Source organism: Haliaeetus albicilla, chromosome 14 (genome assembly GCF_947461875.1).
Source record: "Haliaeetus albicilla chromosome 14, bHalAlb1.1, whole genome shotgun sequence".
NCBI lineage: Eukaryota > Metazoa > Chordata > Aves > Accipitriformes > Accipitridae > Haliaeetus > Haliaeetus albicilla.
The window spans coordinates 15,966,148-15,980,014 of record NC_091496.1 but is presented as its reverse complement, the minus strand read 5'-3'; the positions used below and the strand labels follow the sequence as shown (position 1 = coordinate 15,980,014).

The window sequence follows — 13,867 nt, the reverse complement described above, 5'->3', positions numbered from 1 at the left end:
TGGATTTTAACATAAACTGCAGACTTTCAGAGGTCTTACTTAGGAACCATTGAATCTGTATAGAAAAATGGTTGCAGTATATTGTTCTTGTGCCAGGAGCTCATTAGACCTGCCATTCTGCTCTTTGTCACTTGCTGGGAACTTCATATGGTTTGGGGTTTTTTTTGTGCAGAAAGATACTTAATTCTATAATATGCTAATTTGCACATACTATAGAATCCAAGCATATCCCCTTTTCCCCTTCCATTTTGTAACTTGCTAAGTAATTTACTGCGGTGAGTTGAGCCTGGCTGGATGCCAGGTGCCCACCAAAGCCATTCTATCACTCCTTGCCCCCAGCTGGACAGGGTAGAGAAAGTATAACAAAGGGCTCGTGGGTCAAGATAAGGACAGGGAGAGATCACTCAACCAATTACGGTCACAGGCAAAACAGACTCAGCTTGGGGAAAATTAACTTAATTTATTGCCATACAACCAGAGTAGGGTAATGAGAAATAAATCTCAGAACACCTTCCCTTCACCCTTCCCTTCTTCCTGGGCACAACTTCACTCCTGGATTCTCTGCCTACCCCCTCCCAGTGGCACAGGGGGACAGGGAATGGGGATTGGGGTCAGTTCATCACACATTGTCTCTGCTGCTCCTTCCTCTTCAGGGGCAGGAGTCATCACACTCTTCCCCTGCTCCAGTGTGGGGTCCCACCCACGGGAGACAGTCCTCCACAAACTTCTCCAACATGGGTCTTTCCCATGGGCTGCAGTTCTTCACAAACTGCTCCAGCGTGGATCTCTTCCACGGCATGCAGTCCTTCAGGCACAGACTGCTCCAGCGTGGGTCCCCCATGGGGTCACAAGTCCTGCCAGAAAACCTGCTCCACCGTGGGCTCCTGTTTCCACGGGGCCACAGGTCTTGCCAGGAGCCTGCTCCAGCACGGGCTTCCCACAAGGTCACAGCCTCCTTCGGGCATCTATCTGCTTTGGCGTGGAGTCCTCCCCGGGCTGCAGGTGGAGATCTGCTCCACCGTGGACCTCCCTGGGCTGCAGGGGGACAGCCTGCCTCACCATGGTCTTCCCCACGGGCTGCAGGGGAATCTCTGCTCCGGCGCCTGGAGCATCTCCTCCCCCTCCTTCTGCACTGACCTGTGGGTCTGCAGGGCTGTTTCTCTTACATGTTCTCACTCTGCTCTCTGGCTGCTGTTTCTGTGTGCCCTGCAACTTTTTCTTCTTCTTGAATATATTATCCCAGAGGCGCTACCACTATCGCTGATTGGCTCGGCCTTAGCCGGCGGCGGGTCCATCTTAGAGCTGGCTGGTATTGCCTCTCTTGGACATAGGGGAAGCTTCTAGCAGCTTCTCACAGAAGCCACCCCTGTAACCCCCCGCTACCAAAACCTTACCACACAAACCCAATACATTTACCTTTGTTTCTTCCTCTGCTTCCAGGTTTTGGCATAACCAGAGAGTTTCTGGTTATTGACAGTTATAGGATCTCCTTAGTCTTTGGAACTTGTTGGATGCAGTATTTGATTGTTAGCATTTGCATATAGCTATAAAAATAAAAAAAGGCCCATTTAATCTAGCAATGGTAGCTCCCAAACAGCTTTTTAAACAGTTAGAAAATTAAGCATAGGAGGACGAATCTGTGTTCATCCTCCAAATAAGAAGTAGATAGGAATCTGTAGTCAATCTTGTGATTGATAAATACCTCCCAGTCACGATCTTCAACAATCTGTGCTCAGTAGAACTGTGTATTCTGAAGTCATGGTTGTTTCTGAAGGCATTCCTTCCTAAAATTGCTCTGAGGAAAGAATAAAGTACTTTAAAACACCTATTCAGCTATAAAACTTTTCTGTAACGCAGGCGTGGTAAATAATGCATGCTTTACAGCTAATAACCCAAAGTAAAAATAAAATCTAATTCACCTCAAATTTGTTGAAATTATTCCGTTTACTTAGGGTTATGCTCTTTAAGAGGCCTTTTCTGTGTGTGAGGGAGGGAGAAGCATGCAGAGGTTCTAATCCTGAAAAGTATTTGATAACTGAGACATCAGTAGAAACTTCAGTCTGCAGTTGCCAGGAACATCAAAGTCTATGCACGCAAAGATGAGTTTTGCAAAACTTTCTTATCTCTGCCCTGCTTGTGCTACACATGATATATGGTCACTGTAGAAGAAACACTGAGTCAAGATTCATAAGAAAAAGAAAAGATGGATGTAAATGGAAATTTGAATTACGAAGTTAGAAACACATAGCTCTTGGCGTGTTTATCAAGAAAGTTAGCAAGTGAGGGTTATGGAGCTAATTCACAGCATGTGCAATTGTTTGGATGTCTGAAAGTGAATCTCATTAAACATTTCAAATTGATATACCCAGCTTGTAGAGTCCTTTCTTTTTTAGGTCTGTGCAGTTTTCTGTCTATAGGTAACTCAGTAGGTATCTTGAGCTACCTGTTAGCTCAAGATAGGATAAATAGTATCATCCTGTATTTTACATGGCAGATGGAGAGGGTAGATTGCCATTTCACCCATCCTAATTCTGCCTTCTGGCAAGAGGACTGCTGTATGCTTTACAGCAGTGTCACAGTCACAGATGCAGCAATGTCATGCTACTGGCCCTGCCCCATTATTGCAACATAGAGTAGAAAATTCAGCCTTTTCACTGTATCTCAAATCTTTGTCTTCTGATGCATGAGAATTGCATGCCTACCATTCTATGTATAAATGTCAGAGAACTCCTGAGTCTGTCACTAAGCCAAGTTAATAATTCTGAAATATAGAAAAGGTGGGAATTTCCATATTTATACAAAATACATGATATATAGTCCCAGTACAGGACAAGATGATTAGAAGTATTAGCAGTAGTTTTGTTTATCTTCCATCTTACTGTATCATATTGCAGTTTTATCCAATCTGATGATGACATGCTTGTAAACAGGGCTTTACAAAAATGTAGTATGTTTGAGAATGCTAACAATAACTGGAACAAAAATAATTTCATAGGCCTGGGTTTGTATAACTTAATTAAATTCTCAGCAAGCTGATTCCATATTGCAGAAATTACTGCTACCCTTGACTACTTTGTTTGCAATTTAACAAGAAAAGAACAAACACGCTTGTGGTCTTGCTTTTTGCTGCTTTGCCAAACTAATCTGGAACAAACATGATTAGGGTAGTTTACTTTGTTTGTAATCTGAATTAGATGACTTCACAATGACATTGATACTTTACTTTTTGCTAAAGATGCTTAAGCACAGGAAGAAAACCTTGAAATAGAATTGGTTATCAGTCCTCTTTGTCTGTTGGTTTCTCTGAACTGTCTAGTCACTATATTAAATAAATAGTGTTAAATAGGTTGTGCCATTTTTGTATATCACGTTCAAGTGTTTGTACCAGGTTATATGCCTTTGAACAGCAGTCCTGATGGTCATTTTCTTAGGAAGCAGCATACTCTAAATATTATTTGAAACTTAACATATGATGGATTTCAGAGTGATATTTCTTCTGTAGGCTTGTGTTCTCTACCAGTAAATTTTCCATAATGTTCAGTAAGTGACCTATTACCTGCTCAGTTTATTTTCAAATAGGCTGTGTTTTATTAATTTCAGTCTGTTTGAATGCTTTGTTGTAAAGGGGGAAACACTTTTTTTTTTATGCTAAAGTAGTCTGCAGTAGTTACTATGATTTGAAGAATAGTTCTTTCTATAATTGACAAGTGTTCCATGTAAAAAATCTGCTTTATTTTGCAGGTGTCCTCCAAATGATGCAGACTAGAATTGGTGCTCTACAAAGTACTGTTGATAGGTATGCCATTCATTATGTGATTAGAAAGTATAAATTCTTAATTGTTCTTTCATGTTATTTATTAATACTGCTATAAATAAATTTGTCGTCTTCTTTTTAGAATTAGAGTCAAAATTGTTGACCCCTACAACAAAATAGTGTCCCGCACAGCTCAGCTAGCAAAACTTCAAGTAAGTTGTATTAAAAAATGTATTTTAAAAAAACCTTTTTGAACGTGTATTATTTCCCAATTGTTAGACATGGGTGGGATTTTCATACTCCAGTAGCCTGTAGTTCATTGTCAGCATTTCTCAATGAAGATCAGTATTTGGGTGTCTGTTCATGTGCTACTGAGAAGTGCTTCCTATTGCAAAGTAGGAAACTGACCTTTGCGCTAGCTAAGTGAGTTTTGTAGAGGTGGAGGGAAGAGGGAAGGGTTATCTGAGTACAGATTAATTAAATTCTTATTACTGTTTGTGTAATTTTGGTATTTAATGTTATGGTGCCATTGTTTAGAAGATGCTTTTCTCCTCTAAGTTAATGCATGCTTGGCTGCAGTTTAGTAAAGAGTTTGGGAATTAATTCTTTCAAAATAGTCAAGATGCAACTTATGGAGCCAGTTGTGGTTCTGGAGTTTTATAAGCCCAGGTACATAGTTGTCCCTGTCTTTTGACTATAAGTGGAGTCTACAGGAGAATGTAGATCTCTGTTAGAGGATAGCAGTGGGAGAGAGCGTATCACAGTGATGGTGAGATAAGTGTCAAACACTTCCATTATTAATTTTATAATAGTTGAAAACTATTCAGATCTTCAGGAGTCATGTAGCTGCATTCTATTCAGTTTATGGTTTGAAAAGCAGCACAACTCCAGATCTGCAAGTATTTAATGAGTTATTGTTTGAACTATTTGTCTTCACAAGTTTACCTTAGCTTTGCAGAACTAGGAGCTTATCTTTTAGTAGCTGAAGTTTGAGCTGTGGATATACACTAAAGTAGATTGCCCTCTGCGGGTGACTGCTGTTGTACAGTAGAGTAGATGAAGCTGCAAACTGTCATGCAGTTTCTAGTCTGGGGGCTGGTGGAGCAGCTGCACTAATCTCTCGGCTGAACTTCTACTATTTTCTACATTACTTTCAGCAGTAGTCAAGTTCTGCAGGAAGCTCTTAACACTCTGTTCATCCAGGTTGTCCAGCTGCTTCTCCTGTTCTTTTCAACTTCAGCTGTTACTGTTTTTGCCACTGGTCAAAACTTCTGTGACTTCCATGTGGCAGGTTAGGTGCAGATTTTTTTTGTTTTCTGATGTATGTTGCAGCTGTGGAGAGGGTTGTGGGAGTTTGGGGATGAAGGTGAAGATATTTCTGCTCTGACCTTACATGAAGTCAAACTGCAGAAGGATGTCTGAGAAGAATGAGTCCCTGAACTTAGAAAATGTTTCTTGGATGCTCTTTGCTTACTCTTTGGTGTAGCAGGGTTACATGGATTTTTCCTGTGGTGTGAAAGCAGCATCCATCGAGGGTCAGCATTACTCAGCCTGTGCTAGGGAATTTGTAGTATCTCCCTTTTCTTGGCTGTAAGTCAGAAAAAAGAGGTGCAGGGTAAGTGGAGCCTGCTAGGCTACCCTTCCTAGCATCCAAATCCACTTACTTACCTCAATGTAGGAAGAGGAACGATGATTCCAGCTTCTCTGCCACTGAGAGTAGTCCATTCTTGGCACAAGAGTTGCTGTCCCTTCTTGTGCTGGCAGATACATAGCGAGTGCTTTATGTTGCACTACGCTGCTGGGACGAGTTGAGGGTCAGGACACCTGAATTATGAAATGAAGCTGGACTTATGGAGAGTTGAGTCAATAGTCGAAATCTCAACCCTCCTGCCTCCCCAAGATGCACTGCTGTGGTGTCTCTTTACCTGGCTGCCAACAGTCCTGAACTGTGTGGTGTTTAAGGGGGCCTCTTGTACTCATGATGGTATTATTTTACTGCTTCTCCATTGATTGCTGTGGGACTGCTCACAAACTGAAGGAATATTTAGCTTGCATAAAGCTGGATTTTGCCATCCTTAATTGTTTTTAATATAGTCTGGCTTTTTCATAAACATTCTCACTGCAAATTCATTGTCGAACTTCAAATCTAGTCCTGAATTCTAAATCTCTGCTGTGTGCTTGTGTATATTATGTCTTGCTCTGCTCTTAGAACTTCATGGCATCCCAAGGGAGCAGCAGACTCACAAAGCTTACTTCCTACTTTAAATCGTACTGTCCTCTTCTGAGTCCTTCTGTAGTAGATCACAAGCTAAATGGGAATAGTTAACAGCTGAAATATGTAGACAGGGAGTTTGTCCTTCAGAAGGTTATTTTCTGTGCAGCTCTGTTTAACCAAGTGTTTCTACATGTTCTCTTAATTTCAGATATCTCAGTGTTTAAAATTCCTTATAATAGCCAAATTTTTAAAACCTTTTAAAAAAATAATAATTCTGTATTTTAAAGTTATTCTCTCTTTAAAATATTCACTAGTAGCAGATTTCATCCTGGTGCTACCATAACTAAATAGTAAATGTAGTCTGAAGATAGGGGACTGTCTCATCTTTATTCAGGATTCTGTTACATATACATTCAATTACATTATGATCTGGCAGATATATGCAATTGCATATATGAGCTACACACTGGCACATTTTCAAGTGGTCCTCTCTTTATAATTAAGTCTTCTTTCAATAATTTCTTAAAATTAACTTGAGATTAAAAGTAAGAGGCTTTCTGATTGCTCAAATTGTAGCAATAATGTCTGTTAGTGTTGATACATTGCTTTAAATTTCAGGAGATAACTAACATGTAATCTCCAGAAAAATCGGGTTTTATTTTTAATTTTACTAGAATTGCTGGGACTACCTCAGGCCACTGGCCTTTTCCAAATTATTTCTTGCTTGAACAGTGGAATTAATTCCTTCTTGGCTAAAAGCATCTTCTTTAGGAAAGCATACTATATCAACTCAGGAAGGGAATTTTTCCTGAATTAATTCACACTTCTGTTATGCAGGTGGTCAGGTTAGAGGATCTAGTATCTGTGAACAACTCCACTATTAGATAGAATTTTTTGTTTCCATTACATGGTCCTCATATTTTGCATTCTTTTACAGTTTTATTAAATTGAACAACTCATGTAAATGGAAATACTTGGGTGAAACAGAATCTTTGTCAAGGGCACAATGCAGTAGCAATCACTGAAGTTAAGAGTGCATCTTCAGTGTCTTTGGATTTTTCTGCTCCTTCTAATTTACAGGGCCAGAAGTTAAAACTTTTTTTTGCTCTTGCATCTAAATGTAACTTTTCCCATCTCTTACTCAGTTTGATAGTTCTGTTAAAAGATTGTTTCTTGGGATAGGAGATAATGAGCAACAATTCAATGAAAAAGAAATAATCTTTTGGGATGTAAAGTAAAAGATGGTCAGAAGATAACTGAAGTTGAATTTCTAGGGAAAAATATTAGCCAGAGGTACACAATTGGATTAGAGAGTAATTAACTTTGAAAGCAAAGTAGTAATACTATGCCTCTTATTTAGTGAAGCATGGTGCACTATATAAAAAGCTATTTTTGATTCATCTTGCAGAAATTTAGTTCACAGATATGAAAGTGATATGTGGATCAAGATTTTTCTAATTAAAGAAATGAATTAATAAAAACTAATACGTTAATCTCTTAAAGTAGGATAAGCCCCACTTGGTTCTTACTAACGGTAATAGAAATCATGTGGTTAAGTTGACTTAGAATGCTTGGGAAACTTGCACTTCAGATTATGTGATACAGAGCCAAAAGCAGCAAGAGTAATTGTGCTTTTGGTGATTTGCCTCAGTAGGGCTTTTTCTAATTTTTCTGTTTTGTTCTGTCTAGGTGTTTAAAAAAATTAAACTACAAATATTTGTGTTTTGATTGGTTTGTGCTGGCATAGGGGAGACTGACAAGTTGTGCAGTCTACTGAATGAAATGGTTGACATGACTCACTTGTCTATGTTTTCATATGTGCACTTTAACATTAGTTTTCAGGACATTAACACACTAACTGGAGCCTAAAAAAAGGGATTCAAAGTCTGTCAGATACTAAATATTTTTTAAAGTACTTTTAATTTAATTTTTATATTCATAAGGTAAATACTTCAGGAGGCTTTGCCTTCAGTACGAGGGCAAATACCTCAGAACAACTATGTCTTACTCTTTCTAAATTTCTCATTTACCTCGCTTGTTAATCTGATTGCAGATGTTGGACTGTACCTATGACTATGCCAAAATCTACATACTTTTTTACCTTCTCCTAAGTTACATTTCTGAATTCTGGTTTAGATGTTACCCGCTCCAGAATGTTGCTGCTCCTGTAGCATGTACCTGCTAGCCCCACTGACCCAATCCAGCCCTAGAGGAACTCGATATAACTCTTACTGTTTCTCTGTCTCTATTATTTACTGTGTAGAAGGAGAAAACCTGTTTCAAGATTTTAGTTGAGTGAAAAATTATGAAACTATTATGTTTGATTCAGATGTCAGCAATGCCTTTTTTTTCTAAATTGGTGCTAACAAAAACATACACAAATATGTTTCCTGAAAATTTACATATGCATCCATCTTTTTAATTTTTAGCCAAGAATGCCATGTGTTTTAATAGACCTGTGCAAGAATGTGAACTAACACTTGGCTGAATGAAGGTGACTGGCCTTATGAAAGTTATGCTGAAAATGAGTTGTTACATATATTCCCACCATAAGAGTCAATATTTGTAATAACAATTTAGCCTTTAAGTTCTGTTGTCCTCTGACGTAAGTACTGCCATTTTGCTTATTTTGGATCAATATTTGATTGGCAATGCCAACTTCTTAATTTTACTAAAGCTTACAGAGGGGAGGAATATTGAGGAGAGATGCACAATGTAAAATAAAGCTCACTTCTAGTTAGAAATAGAACATGTCTCTGTCGTAGGGTTCTGAGTTTGTTTTGGTTTTGTTTTTTTTTTTGCTAGTAACAACAGCATAATCTCAGCAGCCCTGTGAATGTAATTACCAGCTTTAGAAAGTATTGTTAATGTTAAAAAATCCTGAAGAAAGGGGTTTCAGTGTTGTAAAGCTCCATGTTTTTATTCACATTCATATTTCCTTTTTTGGTTAAAATATTTCCATATTTGAGGCCTAGTATTATGTGATCATAATGTACTGATAATATCTCCTAACGCTACAATTTCTCTGCAGGCTGCCTGTGACTTGCTGCGGAGGATAATACGCATCTTGTATCTCAGTAAGAGACTTCAAGGACAACTGCAAGGAGGAAGCAGAGAGATAACAAAAGCTGCCCAGAGTCTCAATGAACTTGGTGAGTCCTTCTTAGTTACTTTTAGAGGCATTTTTAGCTTGTACTCATATGACTCACACTAGTATTAGACTTAAAAACCAAAGAACCCCCGAAAACTTTTTACTATGGTTCTTGCTGTCTACTTCCTAATTTGAATTGAGAAATGGTATTGACAGAACTCGTTAGTACTTCCCATTTTTTCATAGGACTTCTCCAGATAAAGGTATTTATTAATATGAAAATTCTATGATAATAGCTTGTGTCCTTTTGGGCAACAATTTTTTTGTGAATCAATTAATTTCTTATTGTTTTGTGTTTGTATAAAATGCCTTCAGAGGCAGCAGATATATGTTTAGCTTTTGGAAGATGTTGTACTACAATAAGGCATAGTTTGAATTACAGCTTACATCCTAAAATAAAATTACTGGCCCTGTGACCTTTGTGAAAGCCATGTGTGACGTGATATACAGATACCTAACCTAATTCAGGTACTGGAAGCATTCTGCTGCAGTAGCGATTAATTTACCCTGTATTTTACTGGCTTCTAGGAAGAATGATGAAGTAGTTCTCACGAAGCTCATGTTACATTGCTAGATTGTTTTCTGTACTTGAGCTAGTGTGGATACTTCCACACTGTGCTGCAGGATGCAGTGAGAAGCATCCCATTAGTCTTGGAGATCAGTTGTTGCTGTTGTATATGGTATCTTGCCAGCTGTTTCTCCTTTGATTTAATGGTATTCAAATTTCAGCTTCCAAAAATAGGCTGTGAGAGGGCTGAATTATAAAATGTTCAGAATCATCCTGAGGTTTATTGTGCATATTTGTCACTACTGCTCTTTTTATACTGTGTAATCAAAAAATTATTAGACAATGACTTAGTCTTATAGTTAGCAGATGCTGTGTTGCAAATGGAAAGTTTATATATTTATTTAGTATATCAGTTTGACTGAAGCACTTAAGCATCAACTGTAGCATTCTAAGATAGAGTATTTTTTCTAATTTTCTATTTTTTCTAATTTTTTATTTCCGTTTTGGTCTCCCTTCACATCTTCAGGATATAGAAACTAATACTGTCTTTTAACTACCCGAATTACAAGTCTTGTGGGATTAATCTGAATGCAAGATCCTGTTAAAATAATTAGTACAATTTAATGGTAAAATCTGAGATGTTTATCTTGTGTAGTTCTTAGGCTTTCTTTCCTTTAAAGGAAATGCCTTTTATTACTTTCTTTCCTTTCTTTTTTTTTTTTCTTTCAACATTTAAAAAAAGAGCTTGCACTTTCTTTTGTTAAAGTGTCACAGTGTCCTGGTTTCAGCTGGGATGGAGTTAGCTGTCTTCCTAGTAGCTGGTACAGTGCTATGTTTTGAGTTCAGTATGTGAAGAATGTTGATAACACACTGATGTTTTCAGTTGTTGCTCAGTAGTGTTTAGACTAGAGTCAAGGATTTTTCAGCTTCTCATGCCCAGCCAGGGCACCTGACCCAAACTGGCCAACAGTGTATTCCATACCATGGGACGTCCCATCTAGTTTAGGAACTGGGAAGTGGGGGGGCAGGGATTTGCCGCTCGGGGACTGGCTGGGTGTCGGTCGGCGGGTGGTGAGCAATTGCCCTGCGCATCATTTGTACATTTCAATCCTTTTATTACTACTGTTGTCATTTTATTAGTGTTATCATTATCATTATTAGTTTCTTCTTTTCTGTTCTATTAAACCGTTCTTATCTCAACCCAGGAGTTTTACTTCTTTTTCTGATTTTCTGCCCCATCCCACTGGATGGGGGGGAGTGAGTGAGCGGCTGCGTGGTGCTTAGTTGCTGGCTGGGGTTAAACCACGACACACAGTCTTTTGAGTTTCTTGTTTTCAAATACTTGGTCTTTTTCTGAAGCTTAGAAAAGTCTGAGTAATTATTCTTGTTAATGATCAAGGGAAAGGTGTCCCCTTAGGAAGCCCTTGTGAGTTTCATCCTTCAGTCCATGGGGGGGAACCAAGGCTTGTGGCCCTTAATTAATCCTTGGGAGCCAAGGCTTGTGGTCCTTAATTAATCCTTAATTCTGGATGGTTTACGACCAGGTAAAATCCCTTGTCTGCTGTCATTTCTCTCTCCCTCTCTTTTCCTGGTATCTCTTCCTTTCTTCTGTCTTACCTCTCCATCTCCATCCCATCTTTGGCTGTCTGCTCTCTGTTATTGTCCGCTGCCCACCTTGGCTGGTCTGAATTCGTACTGCTGCCCAGCACCTGAGTGGATGGGAATGCCCCAGGAGGAGTGGCTGGTGTGGTGGACTGGAGGTGTCTGTCCTGCATGGCGAGGTGGTGGCTTACTGGGTATAGGGTGGCTGGAGTCAAGACAGTTCGGAGTACCTCGGTGGGAAGGTGGTGTGTTGCAGGGAGGCCGGATTTTGGGGTACGGCTGGGGAAGCACTGTGCTGTGCGCTGGGATGCGTGGGAGATCTGTAGGGGGGGTGGTGGTGGCGTGGGGCAGGAGAGCAGTGAAGCTGTCGCGACTTGGGGTGAGGTTGTGGAAAAGCTGTGCTTCAGAAAGATGGGAAATGTGTAGTGCTCTGTGGTGTCGGGAGGGTGGGAAGCAGGGGCAACAGACACTGGGCACTGGTTATTCGATGGTGAGATGCGAAAGCTTTGGGAGGACTTGGGAAGCACTACAACATCTGATGGTAGTAAATAGGTGGTAGACATTAGTGGTGTGAAAGCCTGTTATTGGATAGGGAGCTCTGTGTTGTAGAGGCTTGCTTTTGAATTGGGGATCGTGGCCAAGATTAATATTAATTTGTGTTTTTAGCTAGGTATTTCTGAATATCCCTTTCGGCTCTCATTCATGGAAATAGTCTTCCCATTGTTACCTTTCTGTTGTACATGTGGTGCAATATAATTTCTGCTTTTTTGAAATCAGCAGCACTGTGATATTAATGTGAAAGCTTTGTACTTTCTGTGTTATAGTATACCTTTTATTGCTTATAGGTTATTCTGGGTAGAATCTTGGGATAACTGGCCATTTATTTTTATGTACTGTTATACTCTGTGTGTATGTTTGGGGGACACAAACGTGTGTGCCCGTTCAGATATATGTATTCAACGTATATTTCCTAAGAAAATCTATGTTAGTTCACTTACAGCTTTTACTTAGTTGTGTCTTGAAGTTTATTTTGCAGTGGTGGGAAAAGATATGATAAAAATATAAAATCTTGGAATTAGATAGAAATATGGGTCCATCAGAGGAACTACAAGAAACAGTAGCTTTTACTGAGAAGGGTTTTTTTTATTGGACAATTTGTTAAGTTGCTAGTAGTCTGCAGAACTCCAGCTTCACTGGATGATGTTAGGAACTTTGAGAGCATTTGGTAATATTTTCACTGAGATCTCTGCTTAAAGCTAAAGTAGATCTAAAATTCCTCTGTGTTGGGCTTCCACATTCTTAGAAATTAACTTCCCACTTTGGCAGAGTAAGAAGAAAAACTTAATTCCCTATGTAATTTTTAGAGATTAAATATGGTGGTGGTGGGATGCGTGTGTGTGTGTGTGTGTGTGTGTGTGTAAAATCCCAAACATTCTACTGTAGCTCCTCTGCCTCCCAACACATGCCTTTGGGTTCTCTAGCAAAGTAGAAACAGAGCTGTGATAGTCCATTGAATAAGCTATTAGCTGGTTCTCTACTGATGATTATACAATTATATATTATACAATCCAATTCAGCGTATGGATAGGTAAAGCAGGTGGCATATTCAGATATCACACAGCACCTAATGCAGTGAATTACTGGCCCTGACTATGCTTCTTGGTGATATTTTAATACAAGTATTTTATAAAGTGAAAAAGAAACATTCCTAAGCAAGTTTAAACAGTAGAATGTGACAAGAGAATGGTACACTATGTACAGTTCCCTTTCACAGAAGAAATTCTGCAGGTATTAAAAAATCTGCTGTCTTCTCTGCTGTCTTCTATGTGGGTATGCAGAAATTACGGTCTGTAACAGTGGCCAGTAACTGATCAGATGAAGATGAAACAATTCTTAGTAGTGCAGCAAATGGCAAGCTTGACTGTGGGCAGGTTGTTAATCCCATCTGTCAGTTACAGAGCTAGCTCTGGACAACAAAGGATTTATATCTTTTGCTTGTTAAATACTTATAACTGATGTCATCGTTATTCATATAAATGCCTAGACTTCTTTTAATTATAATAAACTCCTAGTCTTTCTATATGGTTGTATTATAATTTATTTCACAGCAAGTGAATTTATTTGCTTGAATGACCTTGTGAGCATATAATACTTGTAGGCAGGCTTTTGCAGCAGCCATAATTTTGCTGTTTTGTAAACTTGGAGTTAGTCTGTGACTAAGCTGTGCAGCCATAAAATGAAGGGGAATGGGTCTATTGAAATATGATTTTGGGTGTCTTCAATATAGAAATTGCTCCAGGACAATACTGCCTTCCGTGTAACTTATGAGAAGAGAGAATGGGGAAAGATAGGACTATGACCTTAGTTTAAAGCTAACTAATTCTAGAGAAAAAGAAAAATATTGTCATTTACGGAATTCTAGCTAAAATGGAGAAAACTCTACATATGTATTGTGTTCTTGTCATGGTTTAACCCCAGCCAGCAGCTAAGCACCACCCAGCTGCTCACTCACTTCCCCCTGTGGTGGGATGGGGGAGAGAATCAGAAGGGTAAAAGTAAGAAAACTTGTGGGCTGAGATAAAGACAGTTTAATAGGGAAAGCAAAAGCCGTGCACGCAAGCAAAGCAAAACAAGTAA

The 13,867-nt window shown here is 39.1% G+C and overlaps 1 protein-coding gene across 1 annotated transcript in view; it reads left to right on the top strand.

Moving 5' to 3' along the window:
- COG5 (component of oligomeric golgi complex 5) overlaps positions 1–13,867 on the top strand; it is a 194,595-nt gene that overhangs the window by 2,738 nt on the left and 177,990 nt on the right. The window contains exons 4-6 of the mRNA XM_069801840.1: positions 3,742–3,796; positions 3,897–3,966; positions 9,001–9,121. Of these exons, the coding sequence (XP_069657941.1) occupies positions 3,742–3,796; positions 3,897–3,966; positions 9,001–9,121 (246 nt within the window). The remainder of the gene's footprint in view (positions 1–3,741; positions 3,797–3,896; positions 3,967–9,000; positions 9,122–13,867) is intronic.